We start from the raw sequence: 26,317 nt of genomic DNA, 5'->3' as shown, positions 1-26,317 counted from the left end.
TCCTTCGAATGTAGCATCCAGTGCAGGCACGTGAGATCTGCAAGGTGTGCTCTGAGAACCTGGTTTAGAAATCCGCTGCCTGATGACTTCTCGCCTCAAAGAAACCTGCCCCTCATCTCCAAAACTGGAGGTATAATGGTTATACCAGGATGGCATGATGGTTACAAGCACAGGGTCTGGAGCCTGCCTGGTTTCAAGGGGCCAGTACCATCACCTCCTAGTTGTGCCACCTTTTACAAGTCACTTAACTTCTCTGTGCCTTGGTTTCTTCATTTGTAAAACAGAGAAATAATAATTCTGTGTTGGTTAATTTTATGTATCAATTTGACTGGGCCAACGGTTGACCAGAGAGCTGGTAAAACTTTGTTTCCAGTGTGTTTGTAAGGGTGTTTGGGGAAAAGATTAGCCCTTGAATAGGTAGACTGAGTAGAGAAGATGGCCTTCACCCATGCAGGGGGGCCTCACTCAAGCTGCTGAGGCCTGAAAGGAATAAGCAGGCAGAGGACGGGTGAGTTCACTCTCCCTGCTTGAGCTAGGCTGTCCATCTCGTCCTGCCCTGGGACATCGGTGCTCCTGGTTCTTGGGCCTTTGGACTTAGACTAGGACTTACACCATCTGTCCCCTGATTCTCGGGTCTTCGGGTTTGAACCGGAACCACCCCACGGGCGTTCCTGGGTCTCCACCTTGCAGAGAGCAGGTTGTAGGACTTCTCAGCCTCCATCATCAAGTGAGCCAATACCTCATAATATCTGTCTGTCTATCTATATCTATCTATCTATCACCTATTGTTTGTGTTTCTCTGGAGAACTCGGACTAATACGATTACCTACCTCACTGTATTCATTGTTCTTTTTTGCTGCATGACAAATGACCACAAAGGTAGTGACACCCAGTCATAATTCTGCAGGTCAGAAGTCAGGCAGGCTCAGTGGGACCCTCTGCTTAGGGGCTCGTAGGCTGGAATCAAGACTGTTATCTGGAGGCTCTGGGGGTGAATCCACTTCCAGGCTTACTCAGATTGTTGGCAGAATTTGATTCCCGGCAACTGTAGGACAGAAGTCCCTGCTCTGGGTTTACTGTCACTCCAGGGCCTCTCTGGAATGGGTTGAGTCAATGAGTGCATTGACTCATTCTTGTGCTTTGCATTTCTGCGACTTCCTCTTCTGCCCCCGACCTTAGGGGCTTATGTGATTATATTGGGCCCACCCAGATCATCCAGGATAATCTATTTGAAGGTCAACTGATCACATCTGCAAAGTCCCTTTGTCATGTACGGTAACACATTCATGGACAAGGTAGCATATTCACAGTCTCAGGAATTAGTGCGTGGAATCTCTTGGGGTGCCATAATTCTGCCTACAACAAGGGTATTCCTTAAAGACTCTCCCCCTGGATCAGAGCTCAAGGTGTATTTTACATACATACAATTTCACCTACAACACATGCTGTAATATGTTTTGTTTTCTCTGCTCTTCAGCACAATCCACATCCAACTTGTGGATGCAGTGGACGCTAAAGCTGATCCCAAATCATCTATGTCAGCCTGCCTCTGTGGCTCAATTCTTGCAAAGCAGTGTGTGGTTTGGGTGGAGTGGCTATTCTACCACCCGCCTCCAGCTCCAGAAATGGGTCCTTGTTTTCTAAGGTAGTCCCACCCTACCCCCAGGCACACTGATTAGTTCAGAGATGGGCATGTGGTCCATAGCAGAAGGATGCTTAGGATTGTGGGGAGCATTGCCCTCTGAGGAAGGCGCCATTAAGACCCTCATAAGCCTCAGGGCCCGATTGTACTCTCCTTGGTATGCATCCTGGACTTTATGGTATGAACGTAAAAAGGGAGATGGCCTTTGGCCAAATCACTCCAGGGACCTGCTCAGTTACTGGGAGTCCCTGGTTGTTCCCTAAAGCTAGGAAAAGCAACCCTGGAGGGGAACTTGGTGCCTTTGAGGGAGAAGCCGAGAAGCCAATCAACCAGCTGATGCCGATAAGGCGTGACTAAGCAAATTCCCTGCTTTAGGGGTATATATACGGCTAGGCTTTGTTGTTAAACTTGCCTTGCAACCATCAGTTGTCTGTGCCCTTCTGATCCCATACCTTGGTGCGTTCAGTTCCCTACCCCCTCTCGTCGATTGTTGCTGCACTTTGAGGACCTGCCGCGGCTGGCGGCATAGGATCTCTGATCCAGTTGGGGGAAGGTATTCTCTTCTTGCTCTGTGGGATGGAGGCAGCTTATCCCAGGAGCTGCTCGTGACCATCTTGTAACCAAAGAGGACAGAGCCCTTGGTTGAAACCGATACCAGGAAGACAAACAGGGACAAGAAATGGAAAGAAATATGGGGTTTTGGTGGCATTGTTGAACTGCTGGATCAACCCCTGCCTAAAGCCCACCCCACATTTGGGCTTTTCATTTATGTGAACCAATAAGTTCTTATTGTTAAAACCACTTTGAGTTAGATTGGCTCTTACTTGCCATCAAAAGTACCCCAACAGACAGAACTTTTTTAACAATATGGTGATTTTACAGATTGGAATAACAGATGGGGCCACCAAGAAAGGTGGGGTCTCCTGGGTTTTTCCTCCCCCCACCCCCACCGCGGGGACTGCAGCCACGGGTCCCTCTGAGTTGTGGTCGACAGTGGGGTGAGGCGTGGCCCTGGCAGAGCAGGAGGAATGCCCAGATGGAGAGGCAGTGGTCAGACAGGGGGCTCTGGACCCCACGCGGGGCAACCCACCTCCTTCTGCTGTCTCACCTGCCCAAATGCACCAGAGGGGGTGACACTGAAGAGGGAAGGAAAAGCCGGTACCTGATTAATGTGAGTGACGTGCTGGGCAGGGCCTGGCACATGTAGCCCTGGGACAGAGCCACACGCCCGGCGTCCTCTGAGGTGGACGGGGCACCAGAGCAGGGGGCGAGCCACCAGACAATAAACGTTTGCTTTTTCTCTTCTTCAGCAAGGTCTGTGTCTAAAAACGACCTCCTTGTTATGGGCTGAATTGTGTCCCCTCAGAATTTCACACCATCTCAGAAGAGAAAGCTAGGTGCAGCTTTGCCAACAAAGGCTGCTCGGAACCCCACAGAAACTCTCCTCTGTCTCTTCCCTGCCAAGTGACCAGATACAGAAAGTGGCTATGACTGCAAAACTCCGGTCAAAACTACAGCTCAGAAGGGGAGACATAAGCGATCCGATAAGGAATGAAGTATGTCACAGGGAATTCAAACACACTCTAAGAGAGAGAAACAGAAGCCTGGAACAGCAGACGTGCAAAAATAATCAAGAAAGCAAAGGCAGGAATAAATAAACAGCCATAAAGATGATGGACAAAGAAACCAGTCTGGAAAAAAACCTCATCAAAGGAACACAAGTAGATTGGAATCCATGTTTCTGGCTGTAATAGACACAGGTGGATCCCCAGACCCCCTCTAATAGGCCGTGTTGGCTGCTGACAACCAGCCCTTAGCTGCCCTTCTTCCCAGGATGCTATGCAGGCTCCCCAGCCCCAGGGCAGCTGGAAGCCAAGGCCGCCTGATGAGGAAAGGCTGGCCCCCTTGCCTTAAGGTGGACCAACCCCACGTTCAGGCTCCAGAGTGCTGACTTGCGGGGCCCAAAGCTTTACCCACGATTGTGTGGGTGGTGCTTGAGAAACACGTGAAGGAGACAGTTCACACCAATTGGGACTCATGGCTCATCTACTTCTCAATGAGCACAGAAAGCCTTATTTTTTCCCCACCCAAGAAGAAACAGTTCTAAGTTCCTTGATGTGGCTGTAAAGGGAGGATTTTCTGCCCAGAACCTGGGTTTCACTGAGGCTTTTCCTGGGCCTGGCATCCGAGCCCAGCGTCAGCAGGCTGTGGGCCGTGAGCAGGTGTAACTGGTTCTCTGGGCGATGACGGTAATGAGGTCACCAATGAGCCATCCCTCCTGTGCGTTTAAATGGCACAAGCCCAGAATACCTGAGTTTCTCCTGGGGTGACAAGAAAGGGACACACCTGGGGCCAGTCTGACTGCTGATGCCATTTTCTATATCCAGATACTTCCCTCAACCCTGTGTATGAAGCCCCTTTGTAGAGAAGATCTTCTCCTCTGGGAGACAGAGCCCCCGTCCCCCAGCATGGAGCACTACTGAGGCCACACCAGATAGAGCTGGCAGCACCTGGGTCACCCTTATCCCCTAGTTAAGTAGCCTATCAAAGGTGGTTTCTCCTGAACAACTGGTCTACCCCGTAGTACCTGGCCTGGTCCTGTGTGTGGCTTGCGTTGGTGACACCTCCTCAGTGGGACTTCAGAGCTTCTCTGTGATGTTCCTCCCTACCCCTCATCTTCCCCCATACCTCCTGTTCCTTCTGATATCTGAAATTCCAGTTAGACCATATTCCTCTTTATATTAAGTCAGGCTTCTCTAGAGAAACAGGACAAATAGGATATATATAGACAGACAGATATACAAAGGAGATTTATTGTGAGGGAGCGGCTCATGCAATTTTGGAGGCTGAGAAGTCCCACAATCTGCCCTCTGTAATCTGGAGGCCCAGGAAAGCCAGTAGTGTAGTTCTAGTCCAAACCTGAAGGCCTGAGAACCAGGGGGCTGGTGGGTAAGTCCTGGTCCAGGTCTGAGAGAGTTAATGTCTAAAGTCAGGAGAAGGTGGACGTCCCAGCTCAAGCAAACAGAACGAGCTCCTCTTTCTTCTGCCTTTTTGTTCTATTCAGGCTCTCCATGGATTGGGTGATGCCCACACACATCAGAGAGGGAAATCTTCACTCACTCTCCCAATTCAAATGCTAATGTCTTCCGAAAACATCCTCATAGGCGTGCCCAGAAATAATATTTTACCAGCTACTTGGGCATCCCTTGGCCGAGTCATATGGACAATCAAATTACCCAGCAAGAACACAGATGCTGCTCAGAGAGGCAATAGCTCAGCTGCCAGAGATCAGCCATTGACATCTTGATGAAAGACCATCACATTTTCCCTTAAAACCTAAGGTTTAGGAGAACATAGGGCTGGGCTGGGACCTGCAAGAAGAAGGAAAGGAGTGAGGTGGACACTAGGGTGGGCAGTGGAGGAAGCTGAAGATTCCTTTGTTTACTTTTACAGTTTGCCTGTGGGCTGGTCCAGCTTTAGGCCAGATGTGGGAGAGAGGGTCACGGGGTACAGAAGTCCACCAGACCCTACGTACTTCTTCCCAGACCTGTGCCAAAGCTAACCTTGCTTGAAAAATAAGATCAATGCACTGGTGAGCCGTGTGAGCTCTGGGGACTGTGGAGGAACCCAGCCTTGCCTCCCCAACCTGTCCAGTTACAAATGAGGAGGAACCTGGGAGCACAGCCACCATTGGCTTCATGCTCTATGGAGCTGCCTAATGACTAAAGACTTCTCCTCTGAGTCGGGTTTGTTACCACGTTTCGCTCCTGGAATGCATTGTTTTCTTTCCTTTTTAAGACATTTGAAGTCGTTTGATGAGCTGATGTTTATATTTCATGTTCTCTCATGCCAAATGAGCGCTTATTATTATCTAGAATTACAAAAGCATTTGGTGTTTTCCAAGCTTAGCTACTTTCAGATTCCAAGAATATCTTGCTTTTTATACAATATAGGGGGTCTGAAACAGTTGTATGTAAATCAGATTTCTGACAATTTAGTAATGTTGAAAATTCACTAGTGACCAAAAGGAAACTTCTGATGGATTGGGAGGGGGGTGCAAAATAAAATAATTATCATTCTGTAATGATTACAGTTGCCTCTGTGCTAGACAATTGAAGTATCGTAAGTTGAGATTCTGGGTTGGTGTCTTCTACAGGAAGGCATCCTGTAACACAAATGCTTACTTGTCTTATATCATCTATGTAGTTATCCCGTCTTTTCCTTCATTTTTTTTTTTCCTCCTCCACTTTTACTTTAGTTGGGCTGTGACTCACATAACAAGTCAAGCTCATTAGAAGCCAGACCAAGACATTCAGGGATAGTCCCAAGAACCCTGGGGCTGGCAGGCACCCCAGCTCCAGGGGAAGCCATTCGTTTCCTCAACTGGTCCACCTGGCAAAAGGTAATTACCATTTGTGGTGCTTGTTAAAGCAGCTGGTGGAGTGAGAGCAGGTTGGGCTGCCCCTTTGCGCCCCAAACAAATGAAACACCTACTGTTCACAGCCCCATCCTAGGTGCTGGTGCAAGCACCTTCCCTGAATTCCCAAGAAGTCAGCCTTGAACATGAGTCCTTGCTGCATTGAAGGCTCATAGGCGGGTCCTGCCTGGAAGTAGGGGAGCACAGAGAGGGGTCTCCTCCAGACCTGGCCTCGGGGTCCCCCCTCAGCCTGGAGTTCCCTGATGGCAGCAGGAGCCCCAGAATTCTGGTGACTTGGCAGCGAGGAAGCAGTGACTCGTCAGGCTAGTTGTGATTTTAAGGTGTGAAGCAGCAGCTCACTTAAATGAAATGCAGCCTTCTCGTCTCCCTTCCGAGAGGGAGCCGCCAGAGCCCTGGTTTAACACGAGTTAAACAGGTGCCGGAAAGAACAAAGAACTCTCGGCCTGCTGATCTGGCTTGAAAGCTGCTTGTGCAAGCGGCCAGGGCAGGGCTGTCCCAGTGTCTCTCAGCCCAGCCCTCCCGGCTGCCCTGAGGTGGCCATGCGTTCTGGGGTGAGGCCAGTGGCCAGCAAGGGTACGCTTATCTCCATGATCGAGCAGGCCTGGGATCTAAAAGGCAGACTCTTTCCCTTCTTGTTCCTAACGAGAGTGTGTGTGTGTGTGTGTGTGTGTGTGTGAGAGAGAGAGAGAGAGAGAGAGAGAGAGAGAGAGAGAAATTGCAGGGGTAGTGAGGAGCCTGCAGGGTACAGAACAGCATCTCTCATGCCACGTGCCCTGTCTGTTCCCCTCACGTTGGAGCTGGGCAGAGCAAGAGGCTGAAGTCGATGTTACTCCACTAACGAAGACAGAAGCTTTGAAACAGACCAGCTCAGGCCTCCATGAGGGAGGCAGAGGTTCTGAAAGGAGCCTGATGGGAAAGTTGCTGTTTCCCTTGGCTCAGTGATGTGGGACAGAGAGGAGGGGAGATGCGTCTCCTCGGGAGCCGGCTCTGCAAAGTGGAGATAGGACAAGGGCAGAGGGGATTTTGCAGCTCTGTGCCTTTTTAGGAGGTCGCGCTATAACTGCTCAGTGCATTCTCCAAGAAGCAGGCTGGGGAGAGCATCTCAGTTGCCTGGATTCGGCACAGGACAGGGCATGGAGCCCCGGCAGCCGTCTGGGGGGAAGTCGAAGCATAAGCCATGACCAGGCCAGGCCAGGAAGGCAGGCTGGTTTCGCCTTGTGAGTCAACTCTGACCCCAGGGTGCTGTGTGGAGAAGGATCCTAAGTCTCTACCTCAGAGGTCTTTCATGTTCCACCAAGGCTGTCAGGGGCGCAGGAGGTCCTTAACCAGCAGACTGCCCAGCTCTTGGAGCTGTGCACCTTTCCTCATCTCCGAAGTGCATGTGACCCAGGTGACACAGAGCTCTGATTCCTGGGATGTGGGACCCCTTTCTTTATGAGGCCAGACATATCTGGGCTGGGAGGCAGGGGCAGGCCAGGGCCTGGGAGGCTGAACCCAGATCTCTTCCTGGTCAGTGGACAAAGAGCTGACAGCTAAATGTGGGACCCCTTCTCCTGAAACTCTGGCAGGTTGGAGCAGTTTTTTGACCATTGCCCTGGGGACAGGAGCTTACACACGGTGGGTGCACACCTCCCAGAAAGGCCCGAAGTCCAGAATAGAGGGCGGTCTCTGGACACCTGACCTGCTGGCTGCCTTGTACAGAGCCTGGAGGGGTTTTGTGTGGGATTAAATAAATTGAAGCACATCCATTAGGCCGGTGCTGATATACACTAGGTGCTCCATGAATATAAATTCACTTTTCCTTTCTCTCTTTTACAAAAAGTGTGCATAATGTGAAATTTACCATTTTAACCTTTTTTTAAAAAAAATTAATTTATTTATTTATTTTTGGCTGCGTTGGGTCTTTGTTGCTGTGCGCGGGCTTTCTCTAGTTGTGGTGAGCGGGGGCTACTCTTCGTTGCGGTGCGCGGGCTTCTCACTGCGGTGGCTTCTCTTGTTGCGGAGCACGGACTCCAGGCGCGCGGGCTTCAATAGTTGTGGCTCGCGGGCTCTAGAGCACAGGCTCAGTAGTTGTGGCGCACGGGCTGAGTTCCTCCGCGGCACGTGGGATCTTCACGGACCAGGACATGAACCTGTGTCCCTTGCGTTGGCAGGCGGATTCTTAACCACTACGCCACCAGGGAAGTCCTGATATGTCCTTTTGTGACTGGTTTATTTCACATTGCATAGTGTCCTCAAGGTTCATCCATGTTGTAGCATGTGACAGAATTTCCTTCCTTTTTGAGGCTGAATAATATTCTGTTGAACGTATATGTACCACATTGTTTTTATCCCTTCACCCATCAGTGGACACTTGGGTTGTTCCCACCCTAGGCTATTGTGACTAATGCTGCTATGAACATGGTATACACGTGTCCATTTGAGTCCCTTTCATTGAGTCCATTTCAGTGCTGTTCTGGGCACACACGGAGGTGGCTCCTTTCTCCTTTGAAACACCTTTAGCAAATTTGATTTTCAAAAACTTGAATAGGTATCATGGAGGTTGGAGTCGGCCAGCTGTTGTCTGTAGCACTGTCAGATGGCTTCTCACTCTGTGTTCGTCTTGGGGCCCAGAGATGAGGCCATTAGCCCACCTGGCTCCTGGCTCTGTATGGGTCCTCTCGCACCCCCAAAGAGCCTTTTAATCTCCCTAGGCCACTGTCCCTTCCAGTCTACAGCATTGATGGATCAGCCTAAAGCCTGCACTTTACAAATCCTCGCTGGAGTGTGAGCTGTAGCAATGGCCTTCCGCCTGTCCTGATCCTGCAAGTCCATCTTTTCCATTGGCCCTAGTGTCATCCACTTGCTGTGCACACCTCACCCTAACACCTTCCACCACCTGCAGGATACAGGTGAGGTCTTCCCTGACCATGCCTTCCCACTTTTTGCAATTTAAACCATAGTTGCTCATAGTTTTGCGGCTTCTATGCCTTTGCTCGTGTGGTCCCCTCTGAATGCCATCCACCTATTACACCCAACCCATCCTTCTAATATCTACCTGATGCAATTTATCTTTGAAGACTCAGCTCAAGGATTCGCTCTTCCAGAAGGCCTTCCTTGTGTGGCCTGGCAGAGTAGGAATTCAGAAATGTCGGATGCATTGATGAGGGAACGGTATCCCCAGCGATCTCCCTTCAGGTGTAATGCGAGCGTCCTTTTAATTTTTGCTTTAGAGGTGGGGTCACGCCTATAAAGGGTGTGGGCTCAAGTAAGTCCCACTGGGCATCCATCCCTTCCCTGGTTGGACAGTTCTGTAAAGTTGAAGGTTAACAGAAACACTAAGGGCTCTTTGAAAGGAAGAAGCCGCTAAAGGACACGGTATAATTGGAAGTTGTACATGGAGCATAGTGGGGTGATGGTGGCTCTTTAAGGATTCATTGTACAAATTTATAGGCATAGATGTATGTGTGAGTCTAGATGTGTAGACCTAGCTCTACAGGAGTCTTAGGGCTTTGTCATTAACCATGAAGAGCACTGCCTCTCTGATTTGTCCCCTGGCCCCCGGGGTCCCCTAGAGTAGGGGAGCCAGAGCAGAGCTAAGCTTTGCTCTGTCCTGGGAACATTGCTTGTTCCATCTAGGTTGTGACTTAGATATTAATAACTCCGTTTCTTGCTGTCCTCAATCTGGTAGGTGAGCCCTCCCCCATGGGATGCTTGCCCTACATGTAAGCACATTCTTCCTTGTTCTCTGCAATAGTTCAGGCTTAAATATCACCCTTTGCAGAAAATGTAAATGCCAGGGCAAGAAAGTACAGAGTTCAACAAGTTGTAGGTTATAAGTAGTGATTATACCACTTTCTCAGTAATACCTGCACGGTGATTAGCACCATGTATGTATTATACCCTATATATGGTGGGTGCTGAAATCTCCTTGGTAGCGGCAGACTTCAAAAGCAGCTGCGCTGGTTTTAAAACAACATCGGTTTAATGTGTGCGAGCCCATTCTGTCACCAGGAAGCCAAAGTCATTGCAACATGGATTGAACCACTCAACCTTGGAGTCACTGCAACAGGGATTGAACCGTTGAACGTTGCGGTGGCGGCAGCCTGTGTCTGATGGATATATTCCTGTCTTTGGGATGTTAAAAAAAAAAAAAAAGTCACACAAAGCCCTGTGTGAGGAGGATAGCACTTCCCTTCAATTTATACGCTCTCTCTGAGGCTGGGAAGAGACCAGAGAGAGCCCTCCAAAAATGGCTTCCATGCATGGGCCAGCCCTGCTGGGTCCTTGCCCTGCTCTCATTTTGTTGAAAGTCCCATCCTAGCTGGGATTCCATTCCCAGCACGGGTCACCCCTCAGCCTGTGGAATGTGCCTAGAGAATCCCCTCCAAGTTATACACAACAACTGTTCCCACAGTATTTCTTCCCTCCACTCTCTATTTTACCTGGTCTCTGCCCTCAGGAAGTTTGCAGACACATAACAGATTGTTATGGCATTGGGAGAGATGAACGCTGGAATTCTGGGGTTCCAGGAGAGCCAGATGAAGGCCTTCAGCCCAGCCCAGGGGAGGGGAGCAGAGCAGGCATTTAAAGGAGGTGACTTTGGGGGTGGGGGGCAGTCGAGAATGCTTCTTTTCAACTCCTGGTGTTTCCTTCCATGTAGAGGAAGCTTGGTTAGTGTAATGCTTCTGGTCTCCTACCATGTTGCTTCCTAGGGGAAGAGGAAGTCCTTACATTTGGAAAGAGAAACTGGGTTTGCAGAGTCCAGATATGTCCTCTCCTTTTCTTGGCGAGCCAGCCTGCCTGCAGAGAGTGCAGGTCTGCTCTGCCCTCCACCCCGCCCCCCGCCCCACGGTGAATATTCCAGGGGCAAGGTATGGAGGTGTGCTCTGACACAGCACAGCCTGTTGCTGGGTGGGCAGCTTTATTTGAAGCTGGGGCTAGTGTCCAGAAGCCCCTTGTTTGCAGATAACATAAGCCACATTCTCCAATGTCTATTTTGTCAATCATAAAGATGATGTTTTAGTTTCCATCTGCCTGGCTCCTTTGACTTATTTCTCAAGGCCTCAGAACTTGGATAGGGAAGAAGGGTGCCATTTGGGGGACCATGCTGCATTCCAGTACTGACAGTCAGCTCATCCCCAAACCCTGATCATTTAAAGAAAAAGGAGGTTGGGAGCATGCTCTATCTCCAAAGTGGCTGCCTGTGAAGTATGTGGAGGTGAACTGTACAGACACAGGGAGGAGAAAACACAGAGCTCAGAGTGGGAAGGATTAACGTCCAAAGACTGAAACACACCAGTGTGGATGGAACATTGTGACTGAGGAAGGAGTGATTGAGAAAAGTCTCGCGAAATCACCAGATCAGACCATGCAGACTTTGCAGGCTAAGGAAGAAGAGTTTGAATTTTATTTTAGGAACGCGATGGTAAGTCAGTGAAGTTCCTAACAGGGCAATGATATGGTCTCATTTATGCTTCAAGAAGTCATTCTTGGGGCTTCCCTGGTGGCGCAGTGGTTGAGAGTCCGCCTGCCGATGCAGGGGACGCGGGTTCGTGCCCCGGTCTGGGAGGATCCCACGTGCCGCGGAGCGGCTGGGCCCGTGAGCCATGGCCGCTGAGCCTGCGCGTCCGGAGCCTGTGCTCCGCAACGGGAGAGGCCACAGCAATGAGAGGCCCGCGTACGGCAAAAAAAAAAAAAAAAAAAAAGAAGAAGTCATTCTTTTGACCTTGGTAGAGAATGGTCTGTGGGCTGGATGATGACAAGAGGAGAATTGGAGATGGATCCTAAATCTGGCTTGATGCGTGGATGGAAATGCCATTTACAGAGTTGGTGAAGACCAGGAGGAGGCTGGGGAAGGTAATTAAATTTCAGATGTTCCAAGATTTCTCAGTGGCAGTGTTAGGTAAGCAGTTGGGTATGGGTTCTGGGACTCAGAGGATCTGGAGGAATCCCAACATTTAGAGGGGTGTGCGTGTGCGTGTGCGTGTGTGTGCGTGTGTGTGTGAGTGACTGTGGATACCATGCAAAGGAGACAAATGAACACATCCCTGGCCAGTCCATATCATCCTGCCTGGACAGTCACTGACTAGAGAACACTAGCAAAACATCTTTTTATTTTCTTTCTTAATTTAAATTTTTATTTAGCAAAGTTTGGGGCTGAATGATACAAACAATTGCCTTTGGAAAATTCTGTATAGAATACCTAGCATTATAAAGAACTATCATATGATTTTATTGGGGGGAAGTTTTCATAACTTCCAGGATATTTTTCTCTACACAATAACTAGTTGTCAATCATTTTCCTGTTGAGGGCAAAGAATGCAGGAGACTTTTCATTCATTGCAATTGATGTCTTTTGCAAGAGGACCCCTTAATTAATGTTTATATGGGGCACATAGCTTTTTCAAAGACATCCGGCCCTTTCTAACACACACAGCTGTGTTTGAGAGCCTGATTTTTCACCCAGCCATAGGACCCCACAGGGATCCACTCTTCATCTCGACCTCTGCCTTTCCACATTTTTCATAGTGGAGCCACTTTCCTGCAATGCTCCTGCTGGCTGAATTGCATTCATCGCCATGAAAGGGGCTGCCGATATTTAAAGTTCGTTTCAGGAAGGTTTCATAATAAGAACTGGGGAAAATAACATCATCTCATTTTAAAGCATTTCCTTCCTCTGTTCTGCTGATAGAATCAAACAATTCAGAGTTCCATCTGTCCTGTAACAGGTCCAGATTGCATGATGTGGTTTTTGAAGTTATTTGTTTGCTTTGTTTCAGGGCACCTCTGGTGGGATTCCCTCCCCTCCTGGCTGCATTTAAACTGTGCCATTTGATCCTTGGATTTGCAATTCCAGGAGCAAAAATAATGAGCTAGCATTGTAGGAAAATGTCACTCAGCCCCTACACAATCAGAACCTAGGTCTGGGGAGGGATGTCAAACTCTAAAAGGCGGAGTGTATTTTTGCTTAAAGGAACATTTTTAAAGTCAATATAAAAACACACAAGCATGGAATAAGACAACAGCAATAATAATCCAAACGTGAGTCTATATGTAATGTGCTGACAGGCTCCGTGGTATGTTAATCTTTTTTCCTTCCCTGGGCCTCTGAACAGCCGAGACATTTTATGGTGCTAAGTGCTACAGTGAGAGACCCTTTCCTGATGTGATCTCAGCCCCAGACGAAGGTGGGAGGGGACCACCTTCTACAGCTTTGCCTGACTTTTCCTTTCCTGGGTTTCCAACCAGCCCATCCCATTCCCTGTAGCTTCTAGTTTGAGGGCTGGCAAACCTTTTCTGTAAAAAGGGCCATGTCTTATTGGTTTAGGCAACTATAACAAAATACCACAGACTGGCGTCTTGTAAACTGAAATTTGCTTCTTACAATTCTGGATACTGGGATATTCAAGATCAGGTGTCTGGTGAAGGCCCACTTCTCAGACTGTGCCTTCTAGCTGTAACTCAGTGTAACAGAGGGATGAGAGCTCTCTGGGGTCTCTTTCATAAGGGCACTGATCCCATTCATGAAGGTTCCACGTCCTAATACCGTCACAGCGGGTGTTTCAACATATGAATTTTGGAGAGATGTAAACATTTAGACCAATGCAGGCCAGATGGTAAATATTTTAGGCCTTGTGGATCACACATCTCTTTCACAATGACTCAATTCTGTCACATAGCATGGGAGCAGCCACAGACAACATGTAAACAACAAGAGTGACTGTGATCCAACAAAACTATTTATGGACATTGAAATTCGAATTTCAAATAAATTTCACATGTCATAAAATAGTATTCTTATGATTTTTTAAAAAACCATTAACAAATGTAAGAAGCATTCTTGGCCCATGTGTTGTTCAAAAAAAGGCTGTGAGCAGGACAGATTTGGCCCACGGGCTGTAGTTTGCAGCTCTTGTTCTAGTTTATTGCTTTTGTGCTAATGTTCCTCCTGGCCACTAGGGGCACATGACTTCCTCTTGACCACACATCAAAATTCTTTCTCTACAAGAGCAAGGATGAGAGTAAAAGTTTCTATCAGATTGCAGTTGAAAAGTGGAAGGATCCTTCTTATTTTCATTTTTTTAATTCTTTTTTTTTTTTGTGGTATGCGGGCCTCTCACTGTTGTGGCCTCTCCCGTTGCGGAGCACAGGCTCAGCGGCCATGGCTCACGGGCCCAGCCGCTTTGCGGCATGTGGGATCTTCCCGGACCGGGGCACGAACCCACGTCCCCTGCATCGGCAGGCAGATTCTCAACCACTGCGCCACCAGGGAAGCCCTATTTTTTTTTAAATTCTTTTTTACTCATTTTCCCCTCACTGCTCTCTCTGCTCACCTCCTCACCCAAGTGTTGATCTCCTAAGCTTTCATTCTCTTCCATTCCCCCTTCTTCATTATGTGTTCAATTCTCTTCCAGGACTTTCTCATCAAATTTCACAGTTTGGGTTACCCTTGTGTCTTAAGCCCATGCTGGGCAAATGCAAACCAGATGGTCTGTGACACAAATTTCACAGGTTTGCAGCCAAATGAGACAAATGGGGATCATGGAGGGAGGTTTTCATATAAATCTATTTGATTTAAAGGAGTCTCCTTTATTCTGTTGGCTTTCATACTTTTTTTGGAATTACAATGTCTGGTCTTTTTTGAAGTGGTGGAGACAGTAAATGGTAATATATAACAAACAAAAAAATTAGCCATGTGAACTGCCCTTTTTTTTTGAGAAATTTTACCAAAATTTAAAATTCAAAGATTGACAACAAGTATAAATATGATTCCTACCCCAGCCTCTCTCCTGGGTTCCAGACCCATAAATCTGAACTGCTCACTGGACATCTTTCCTGGAAATACTGTAGGCACCTCCAATTCAACATGTCTAACTTGAAATGTTTTACCTTCCCTCTCCTCCTTCTTCCATCCCTCTTTCCCACCCTTCCCTGAAATGAACTCAGATTTTCCTTCTTCTTCCTGAATCCTCTATCATGGTCAGGGCATCACTCTCCCCTTAATAATTCGGGTTAGAAATGTGCAGTTATATCTTACTCCTCCTGCTTCCTCCCCTTCCACGGTTGATCAGTTGCTAAATTCTGTTGATGTCACCTGAGATAAGACCCCTGAATTGGTTCCCTCCAGCATCTCCAATGCCTCTTCCCCTTTCAGCCCTTAATAGTTTCTTGGTACCCTACCAAGTGAGCCCTGCTCCATCAGTCTTCTCTCCAGCTACCAAAATACTGTCATTAACAATCATCTTTCTAAAACAGATCTGATTGTGTGATTCACCTGCTCAAAGAAACCACCAAGTTCTTCTCATTAGATACGAAATAAAGTCTTGGATTTCCCACAGCTGTTACTCAAGACTGTGATTTGCCCGCAGCCACCTTGCTAGCTTCATTATATATTTACCTTATACATTTATTTATTTATTTTTTCTATTCTCTAGTCAAAATGACTTAGTCACTTGACTTCCCATCTTTATTCCTTTGCTGATAGCATTCCTTCCATTTGGAATGCCCTTTACTCTTTTCCAAATAACTAAATCCTGCTCAGTCTTCAAGACCTAACTAAAATGTCACTTTTTCTATAGAGCTTTTCCTTGTCTTTTTTTCTTTTAAATTAATTAATTTATTTTTGGCTGTGTTGGGTCTTCATTGCTGTGCGCAGGCTTTCTCTAGTTGTGGTGAGTGGGGGCTACTCTTCATTGCGGTGCGTGGACTTCTCATGGCGGTGGCTTCTCTTGTTGCGGAGCACAGGCTCTAGGCGCGCAGGCTTCAGTGGTTGTGGTGTGCAGGCTTCAGTAGTTGTGGCTCATGGACTCTAGAGCACAGGCTTAGTAGTTGTGGTGCGTGGGCCTAGTTGCTCCACGGCCTGTGGGATCTTCCCAGACTGGGGCTCGAACCCGTGTCCCCTGAATCGGCAGGCGGATTCTTAGCCACTGTGCCACCAGGGAAGTCCCAGCTTTTCCTTGTCTTTGTTCCTGCCTGTCTCTTCCCTACATAGCAATCAAAGCAACCTCTTCCCAATACTAACCAGAGTATTTCTTTCCCTTTTTTTGAAGCCCTTCAATAGCTAGCCATTGCTCTTAGAATAAAGATCAAACTCTTAGCATTGCTGACAAGGCCCCTGAACATCTGCCCCACATCTGACATTCCAGCTTCATTCGTCACCATCCCTGTGATGGTTAATTTTATGTGTCAACTTGACTGGGCCATGGGGTGCCCAGATATTTGGTCAAACATTATTCTGGGTGTTTCTGTGAGGGTGTTTTGGGTGAGATTAACATTTAAATGGGTAGGTTGAGTGAAGCAGATTGTCCTTGTCTGATCAGTTCAAGGCCTGAAGAGAACAAAAAGCTGAACTCCCCTGGGCACGGAGATTTCCTCCTGCCTGACAGCCTTTGGACTGGGACATTGGGTTTTTTCCTCCCTTTGGACTCAAACTAAATCTTTGACTCTTCCTGGGTCTCGAGTCTAATGGACTTGAGACTGGATGACACCGTCCACTCCCTTGGGTCTCAGGCCTTCAGTCTTGGACTGGAATTACCCCCTTGGCTGTCCTGGGTCTTCAGCTTGCTGACTCACCCTGCAGATACTAGGACAGGCCCGCCTCCATAAACACAGGGACCTATCCCTTATAATAAATCTCTCTCTGTATATATCAGTGCATCCTATTGGTTCCATTTCTCTGGAGAACCATGAATAAGACAATCCCTTCCCACCCTAATTATCTGCAGCAGCCTGATCTTTCAGTTCCTTGAAAGCACTAAGTCCCTTCCCTCTGTGGGGACCCTCCATCCCTCCTTCATGTCCTGGCTAAAGCCAAATCCACCTCAAGCCTCAGCTTAAGCATCACTTCCTTAAGAAAGCTGGACCCCTCTGCATACCCACCCCCATGGCTAGGCCAACTCCCTCTAAACTTCTTTCCTAATACTTACCATAACTAATTTAAATGTTTATTTGTGAATCTACTTGTTTAATGTCTGTGTTCCTCCCAGGACAGGGCGCTTCCTGAGGGCAGGGACCACACCTGTCTTGTTCAACACTGTGGTCCCAGCACGTGGCACAGGGCCATGCAAAAATGGATGAATGATTGCGTGGACCCCTGTGCCCGTGGCTGGTATTATACCGGAAGTGATTATGTTCTGCAGAGGACAACAAAAGTGTTAGGGCAAGGTAAAGAAATAAACAACCTGCCCGCCTTCATCTGTGTCAAGACGTGTAAATCCCGAAGAGAAAGACTATTTTTCTTGTAGTTAGTAATATCACTGTTGCTCTGTCATAGCTAAGATAAAAATCAATCTAATTAAAGCAACAAGGTGTTTTCCAGTTGGGTAAATTTGCTTGTTGTGGTTTTTAAAGTGTGTGTAGAGCTGGATGATAATAAATGACTAAGAGTCAGGACAGATGAAATTTTAATTTTTGTTTCTTCATTTTTATCCTTCTCCCACTTTCCATAATGACTTCCATATGGGGATAAACATGACTCATAACTTGTGTTTTTAAGTTAAAAATGTATAAATTGTAGCTCCCCGGTCTGCCTCATTATTTTCACTTTGCAGAGACTTCCTATTAAGCCAGGTTGTCCTTGATCACTGAGGCCTCCCTGGATGCTGCGCAAAATGAAGCTGAACTCCCTGACGCTGGCTTTCCCACGGGCAGGCCCACCTTTGCTTCTGAAAGACCTTGCAATTCCCTTCTTCCATCTCTTCTGCCTCTTGTTTCCCTTCTTCCTCCCCCACAACGACTTAGCCAGTTTCCATCAGAGGTTTGGAGTGGGGTGTTTCTTTTATTCCCCTATCGTGTGCTAAATTCTATTTACAATTCTTCAAAGGATACAACATGCAATCAACGGAAGAAAAAGTTTCCAAAATAATGGTGAAGCTTTTGATACGTGGAGGCCATCAACGGACAAATCAGTTAACAGATATATTTTTTTAAAAAGTTTATTGAAGTGGAGTTGATTTACAAGGTTGTGTTAATTTCTGCTGTACAGCAAAGTGATTCAGTTATATACATATATTCCTTTTCACATTCTTTTCCATTATGGTTTATCCCAGGATATTGAATATAATTCCCTGTGCTATGCAATAGGACCTTGTTGTTTATCCATCCTATATATAATAGTTTGCATCCTCTAATCCCAAACTCCCAATCCTGCTCTCCTCTACCCTCCTCTCCCTTGGCAACCACAAGTCTGTTCTCTATGAACAGACGTGTTTTGAGAGTCTTCTTTGAGATCCATGCTGTAGTAAATGATTGAGAGCTACAAAAGTATACCATTATCTATTTGTTCCCTACCTAATTAGTATTTATTGAATATTTGTCTTATGCAACTTGGAAGGTAGCGTTGGAGCTGGAAAGCCCCATGTGCTAAAGTGGGGCATGTCCAGAGGAAAGGAAAGGAGGAAGTCAGTTAGGAAATGTGTCCTCTGGTGTGAGGTGTTGAGTGCCCACACCTGAGAGGTAATGAAGCCTCATGAGGCTCATACCTGATTGGTTCCCTCTGCATGGCTGCCCTGAATGCTGTTTCTCTAAGTATCTTCATGGCCAACTCCCTCACCTTCTTCAACTGTTTCTGCAAATGTCACTGTCTCAATGAAACTTCCTTATCTGTTACGTTCTGATTTTTGTATTTGGTGTCTCCCCTAAAATGTTTATGTTGAATCCCTAACCAGTAATGTGATGGTATTAGGAGGTGGGGCCTTTGGAAGGTGATGAGGTCATGAGGGTGGGGCCCTCATGAGTGGGATTAGTGTCCTTATGAAAGAGACCCCGCAGTGCTCCCTCATCCCTTCCTCCAGGTGAGGACACAGCAAGGAGACAGCCGTCTGTCTATGAACTTGGAAGTATGTGCTCACCAGACACTGAATCTGCTGGTGCCTTGAACTTGGCCTTCCAGCCTCCAGAACCGTGAGAAATCTGTTTCTGTTTATAAGCCCCCCAGTCTGTGGTATTCTGTTCTAGCAGCCCGAGGAGACTAAGTCACTCACTGTGCTATTTAAAATTGTACACCCCTTTCCCTCTGCAACATTCCCTGCCTTGTACTCTCATATTTCCTTTAACCTTTCCAACTTTGTCTTCTTTTCATAGCATTTGCCATCTTCCGATATACTATATAACACCCATATTTATTTTGTACATTAGTTATGTTTGCACACACACACACCCCGACTGTCCATTCCATGAGGGCTTATCTGTTTTATCCATTGATGTATCTTAAGTACCTAGAAAAGTGCCTGCATATGGTAGATGCTTAGTCAGTATGTTTTGAACAAATGACAGGGTCACATATTCTTAGTGAGTTTGCTTTTGTGTTCCTCTAGAACATACTGCATTGAAATTGATAAATAATTTACCTTCCAACACCTGTTAGTTGATGCTTATTGCTTTTGTTTCCTGGTTTTTAAGTAGCTGAGAGGGAATCACAGAGGTGGTAACTTTGTTGAGAATAGAGATGCTAAATTTGCATTCAGGGGGCAGGTGGGTACTCTTTCTGGATGTTTACAGTTCAGACTCCAGGCACTAAAGACAAGGAATGAGTGGGGGCAGCAAGACTTAGGCTGGGACTGGAATAGCTGGAACTTAGGTCAGTGAAGTTCATAGGAAGCACCTTCCTGCCGTGATGCCCCAGGGGCACAGATGCAGGAGAAAACAGAGCTTTGGTGAGAAGACCAGCCTGTGGGATGATGGGGACTAAGGTAAAACAGGAAGGGAGGGGCTGGATTCTGAGAACCAGGAAAGCTGGGCAGAGGAGTTTTGACGTTTTGTGATGAGCCACGAGGAGATAGGAGATAGGCCCGATGAGAGCTTGTTTTAGCAGAGTCTTGTAGCTGCTCTACACAGGCTGGCCTGCGAAGTAGAGGTAGAGAAGGTCAGAGCAACCTGCCTCGATGTTGTTACCCACAAGCCAGCCAAGGTCTGAACAAGGTGTAGTAAGGGGTCACCTCAGAGATTTTGAAAGAAGCAACTGAAGTTCTTCCGATTTTTATTATGAAAAATTTCAAACATACAGAAACATTTGTAATATATTACTCTACATATATATGTGCACACGTACACACACACACACACACACACACACACACACACAAACATTGCCTGGATCCAACAACCAAAACAACAGAATTTTAAGTGGGTTTTATTTCATTTACCAAGAGTCTACAGATGGGTTACAGTACAGACATTATATACACAGAAGAATATTTTTCCAATTCTTGCAGTAAGACCTCAGATTCAACATATGATCATATTTTCTCATTATAATTTCAATGGAGTCGAGACTATAATGCCATTTTCAGGATCCTTAGTTCTCGAATGCAAACCTCCATGCGAAGTCACAATTCATTAAATTAATGAGGAAGGCAACGTGATGCTGTTTGGCTGAGCACATCTGTGATTGTAATCTCTGCCAGCAAAATATTTTTCAAATGTTCCTGTTAGCTGGGTTGAGATGGAAAATATTGTTTTGTTCCCCTCTAAAGAAAATAAAAGCTTGTGCAGTTACTTTTTTTTTTTTTTTTTTTTTTGGCCAACATTCTCTGAGGATAAAGAGCTCATTCATGTTTCACCATCTTCACCTCTCGTGTGGGGAAAAAAAAAGTAAAAAAGTGAAATTTGAAAGTGGAAATACTGACAAAAATAAGACTTAGCAGTTTGACATGTATTGTTTTTTGTTTTTTGTTTTTCCAGGTTTCTTCCTTTCCCCAGTCTCCTGTTTTAGGTTGTTTTCGTTGCTGTATGTTTTCTTCAGCCTTTGCGTTCTGACCCAGCGTTACTTTCTGTGTCCATCAATTCATAGGTCACTGTTGTCATTCGCCAGTTCTTTCGCGGGTGGCTTGTTAAAATGCCAGTTCAGTATCTTCAAACCGGTCCGCTGTATCTGTTTTAAAACCACAGATACTGCAGACTCACTGAGGTTGAGTAGTGCGATAGTGAGGGCCTTTGAATTCTCTGTGTAATAAAGATAAAAAACCCTGGATGGGGGTCAAGGGAAATGGTCTGACGGTGAGTTTTGGAACCGTAGGTTATCGTGTTCCAGCGAGGTTCCTAACTGTTAAGTTCCCACAACGATGGTTCTCAGGCCTGGGGGATGAGGTAGTGCTTTGGGTACCACACTGCTTCAGAATAGAGTGCTGGGGCCACCCAGCCAGTAGAGATGGATGGGACCGTGTGCCAAACGTCCAGTCAACTCTGGAGGGAACGGGGGAGGGAGAGAAGGAGGTGGGTACTTTTGCTTCGTTCCCTGGGAAGAAGTTCCACCCTTCTCAGCGGTCGACTCTATTTGCCTGGCTCAGGAAGACAGATGCTTTTGTTCCTTCCCCTCATTCTTTTGTTTTTGCTTTTGTGTAAAATATTTTTTTCTATTGAAATATAGTTTGATTTTACAATGTTGTGTTAGTTTCAGGTGTACAGCAAAGTGATTCAGATATATATATATATATATACACACACATATATATACATAGGTATATGTATATATATTCTTTTTTAAGATTCTTTTCTCTTATTGGTTATTACAAGATATAGAGTATAGTTCTCTGTGCTATACAGTAGGTGCTTATTGGTTATCTATTTTATATATAGTAGTATGAATATTTAAATCCCAAACTCCTAATTTATCCCTCCCTGCCCTCTTTCCCCTTTGGTAACCATAAGTTTGTTTTCTATATCTGTGAGTCTATTTCTGTGTTGTAAATAAGTTCGTTTGTGTCCCTCATTCTTTTAAAATCCATTTTGACTTGCACAAGTAACACATGAATACGTTCTCATTGTAAAATACAGATAAAGACAAAAATCTCCCTGAATTCCTCAATACTCAACCTACTTCCTCTCCCAGACGTAATTGCTAGTATCATTTTGGTATAAATGTGTGCAGATTTTCTTGTTTGCATTTGCGTGACCGTATTTACATAGAGAAATATATAGTTTTGTGTATGTATTTACAGGAACAGTGTTACGCTTTCTGTAGCCTTCTGCAACTTCTGCTTTCAGTGAACAATATGCCTTTGAAATCTTCCCATAGATCATTGATGTGGTCTTTTCCATCTGAATTTACTTCATTCCTTCTTTTACTGCTATATTGTATTCCATGGATGTGCCAAAATTTAACCAGGCTCCCTAATGATGATTTTTAAGTTGTTTCCTTTTTTTTTAAATTTTAAACACTGCCGTAATAAACATTCTTTGCTTCTTTGTACATACACTTGAGTAATTCTCTAAGACAGATGGAAACTGGGACAGACATCCAGAAGTGAATTGCTAGCTGAAAGGCACAGGCATTTCATAGAGAAAGATCTTGACAAAATCCCATCCCCCAAAAGTGTTATCGGAGTACCGCCAGTGAATAGAAGACAATCTATTTCTCCACCTTGTCTGTGGACAATCTTGAATCTTTACCCCTCTGCTTTGCAAAAACGTAGTATCTCACTGTCATAATTATAAACGGTATTTCATGAGAATTAGTGGCCATTGAGCACATTTATTAGCTACATGCCCTCCGTTTCTTTTTTCCTCATTAAGATGACTTAGATGTTTCTTTTAACATATGTGCATAATGACAGAAAGATGTGCGTTATTTGAGGGGGTTGAAATGGAAATGCTTCGATCTAGGACCTGGCCCCCCTCACTGGGTACAATATCTGTGTTTGGGGTCTAGACTGTGGTGGGACCAGGGGTCCTACCTCTTGTCTAAAATGACTTGGAAAGGTTACAGTTATTAGCTTACGGTTAACTATCTCTAGTTACAGCGAGCGGGGGCTCCTCTTTGTTGCAGTGTGCAGACTTCTCATTGCAGTGGCTTCTCTTGTTGTGGAACACAGGCTCTAGGCGTGTGGGCTTCAGTAGTTGTGGCTTGTGGGCTCAGTAGTTGTGGCTCGTGGGCTCTAGAGTGCAGGCTCAGTAGTTGTGGCGCACGGGCTTAGTAGCTCTGCGGCATGTGGGATCTTCCCGGACCAGGGCTCGAACCCGTGTCCCCTGCATCGGCAGGCAGATTCTTAACCACTGTGCCCGCAGTGAAGCCCAATCTGGCGGCTTTTTTTTTTTTTTTTGTGGTACGCGGGCCTCTCACTGTTGTGGCTTCTCCCATTGCGGAGCACAGGCTCCGGAAGCGCAGGCTCAGCGGCCATGGCTCACGGGCCCAGCCGCTCCGCGGCACGTGGGATCTTCCCGGACCGGGGCACGAACCCGTGTCCCCTGCATCAGCAGGCGGATTCTCAACCACTGCGCCACCAGGGAAGCCCAATCTGGCGGCTTTTAAAGAAAGAATTCTCTTTTACTTTGGAGGCTTAGTGATACTGAGTCAGGTTTTACTGCTCACCCATATCCTTTGACAAGGCTTGATTCTAAACTACAGTCAGCTGGTCAACTGAGATGTTCTGCCCCCAGTTCATCCCCTTCTGAGTGGTTTTCATTCATCCGCAGAAATACCAAGGGCTTTCCTGGGGTCTTCTCATCCCCAAGAGCAGATCTGAAGACATCATTCTCCTGGTACATTCGATCTTGTCACTTATCAGGACAGGGTCCCTCTGAGCAGGACATTTTCATGCCCTCCACTCCTTGACTCCAATCTACCTTTTTTTTTTTTTTTTTTTAGCGGTACGCGGGCCTTTCATTGTTGTGGCCTCTCCTGTTGCGGAGCACAGGCTCCGGACGCGCAGGCTCAGCGGCCATGGCTCACGGGCCCAGCTGCTCCGCTGCATGTGGGATCCTCCCGGACCGGGGCACGAACCCATGTCCCGTGCATCGGCAGGCGGACTCTCAACCACTGCGCCACCAGGGAAGCCCCAATCTACCTTTTTTAACCTCACCTAGACCCTCCTCTTTCCCACTTCCACCAATCATAAGCATTCTAGAATCCACCTGAGGTTTCTGAGCCCAGTGAAAGTCTTGAGAAACGCCTTGGACCCGAAGGCAGGGGTGGGGCTGCCAGCGACTGCTGTTCTGTTGTGTTCCCTTTGCCTGCCCCCTCGGAAGAGCTGTCTCTGCTGCACTGTTCTCGGCTGGCCACACCCTCGCTGCTTGCCCTCTGCCCCTCCTCCTCCAGCCCAGCTGTTTACCCCTAACTTCTTCCCTCCTGGCTGCAACCTAATCCTGCAGCCTTCTCTGACTCCCAGGAGATTGACTTGGCCTCTTCCAAGAGGTGTGGGCAAGTGTCTGCAATTGAACTTAAGGCCCCTGGGAAACTCAACAGCTACTCACCGCCATGTGCTTTCTCCTGGCTCCCCACCCAAGCAATGCACTGACACGGACCGGATGAAAGCTTCGGCTGGCAGCCACCGGTATGGTTTCAAGTTGCCACCTGCTGTCATTTTGTCCTACCTGTTTGTCCAGGTGAATGCTGTCTACCTTAGAAGGTAAGATCTTGAAAACGAGAGCAGTTCTATGCAATTCCCTCTGTACAGTGCTTAGCCCAGAAACACAAGCAATTAGGTACTTAATAAATGCTTCCTGGTGGTAGAATACTACAGGAAATCATTTCTTTAATTATGTATTTCTTAGACTTTCTTGGACTTAACTCTTGAACTAGGTGGAAAGTGGGTGGAGTGGGGTTAGAATGGTGGTGATTATTTTTTAAAACTTTTTCCGGGGCTTGAACTTCTAATTTGCATATGCATGATTCCCTAGAGGGTCTGATTTGATGCATAGTTCTGGAAATGTAAAGCATATTTACAAAGCCAGGTCCCCAAATGAGCTGCCGTATGCAGATCTGAACAAACATGAGTGAGATCATCTCATTCTTGGCCTCGAGTTATTGCAGTTCTGCTTTGGAAACTTGTCCCAAACCAAATAAAACACAAAGGGCAAAGAGTGTTTCTCCATTGCCGTGCCCCGCCCCAGACTCTCTTGAGTCTTTAGGCAGCCAGGGCACCTTGCTTTATGTCCGATTTTTCATTTTTAAATAGAAAATTTCTACAATTTAAAGAATTGTTTAAACTTACACAATTTAAATTTTAAGTGTAACTTACTTGTTGGGGAGGGATGTGGGTGTATCATTTTATTTGAAGACTAGATAAATTAAAGGAGGTATATAGGATTGGAATCAGAAAAAGCTCCAGATTTTTATTTTTTGTTATCTGTTTTAGTTTAGCCAGCTTGACCTTTCTAAGCTTCAGATCTCTTACAATAAGACAGGTGTATTAACATTTTAAAAAACATGTGAGTAGACTATTATACTATCTCTTACAGCTTTAAGTTCTTCCTCAGGAGGCATTATTAGAATACCAGCCCAACAATTGTCCTGGGCCTCTTTGGTAAGACTTAGGTCTGGGACTGAGGCCTTCTAATCCTGGCCGGACTCAGTGACTCACTTTGTGATAGGGGGATGGTCGGTTTCCCTGTACAAGTTTCAGAGTAGTGAGATGGGAGCCCTAACAGCAGCTAGGATGCTGTCTGCCTCCCAGAGCTACTCAGATGCAAAAGTTGCTACGTGAATGCAGAATAGAAAGTGAACACCGTGTTGAAAGGACTTGCCCCCAGACTGCATGTCACAGCTACAAACAAGAGCTCTGGACTTCCTGCCTCATGGTCTAGTGCCCAGACCAGATGTTTGGTGAGAGAGGAAGTAGAAGGGACCAGCTCCAAAACTCTGTCTGCTTTCGCCAGCTCCCAGTTGACCTGGCATCAAGGGACTTTCCGGCTACTATGTGAAGCTGGTTTCTGCCTGGCTCCATCCATGAATAACCTTCTGGTGAGGACCAGGGACACTGCTGCCCAGAAGTTGGATGTTGGTGGAAGCTCGTGCCATCCCCATACCCCTGTTCACACCCCTGTGTGTGTCCCCGAGGCCTGCAACTTCCTGGGCTTGTCCCTCAGAGCCAGGCACGGGGTTTGCTGGCAAGGACCCCTTTGAGGGATGGGAAGGGGCAGGGCCCCGCTTGAGCCTGTTGTGAACAGAGCTGGGATAGGAAATCCAACTGGCGGAGAAGGAGAGCAAGAGGGAGAGGTGTGTGCATAGTAGAGGGGATGAAAAAGAAAAAAAAAAAGAGGCCAGAAGACAGAAAGTGGGCTCTCTTATCTCATTCAACTTAATTTTCATTTCAAAATTCTTTTCCTGTCTCTCTGTTCTGGGCTGTCTTGTCCACTCTGCTTCCTGATCTTCTGACTCTCAGCTTTGGTGTGTCTTGTCTGCGGTCAGCCTGGCCCTCTGTTTGTTTCCCACTTTTGCCACATTGATCCAGGTATTTTTTCATTTTCTCATTTTTTTTGCCTTCTGCAGTTTCCAGAACACACTTTAGAGACAGCACACTTCTCAGGAATTGGGTGAAAAG

General features: G+C 46.6%; 1 protein-coding gene across 1 annotated transcript in view; it reads right to left on the bottom strand.

Annotated features, from left to right (window-relative positions):
• The window catches only part of ECHDC3 (enoyl-CoA hydratase domain containing 3), a 60,414-nt gene extending 36,056 nt beyond the window's left edge, over positions 1 to 24,358 (bottom strand). The window contains exon 1 of the mRNA XM_067030631.1: positions 24,249 to 24,358. Within this exon, the coding sequence (XP_066886732.1) occupies positions 24,249 to 24,358 (110 nt within the window). The remainder of the gene's footprint in view (positions 1 to 24,248) is intronic.
• Positions 24,359 to 26,317: the final 1,959 nt, after the last annotated feature.

Source organism: Kogia breviceps, chromosome 3 (assembly GCF_026419965.1).
Source record: "Kogia breviceps isolate mKogBre1 chromosome 3, mKogBre1 haplotype 1, whole genome shotgun sequence".
Classification (NCBI taxonomy): Eukaryota; Metazoa; Chordata; class Mammalia; order Artiodactyla; family Physeteridae; genus Kogia; species Kogia breviceps.
This window is presented reverse-complemented; position numbering and strand designations above follow the sequence as displayed.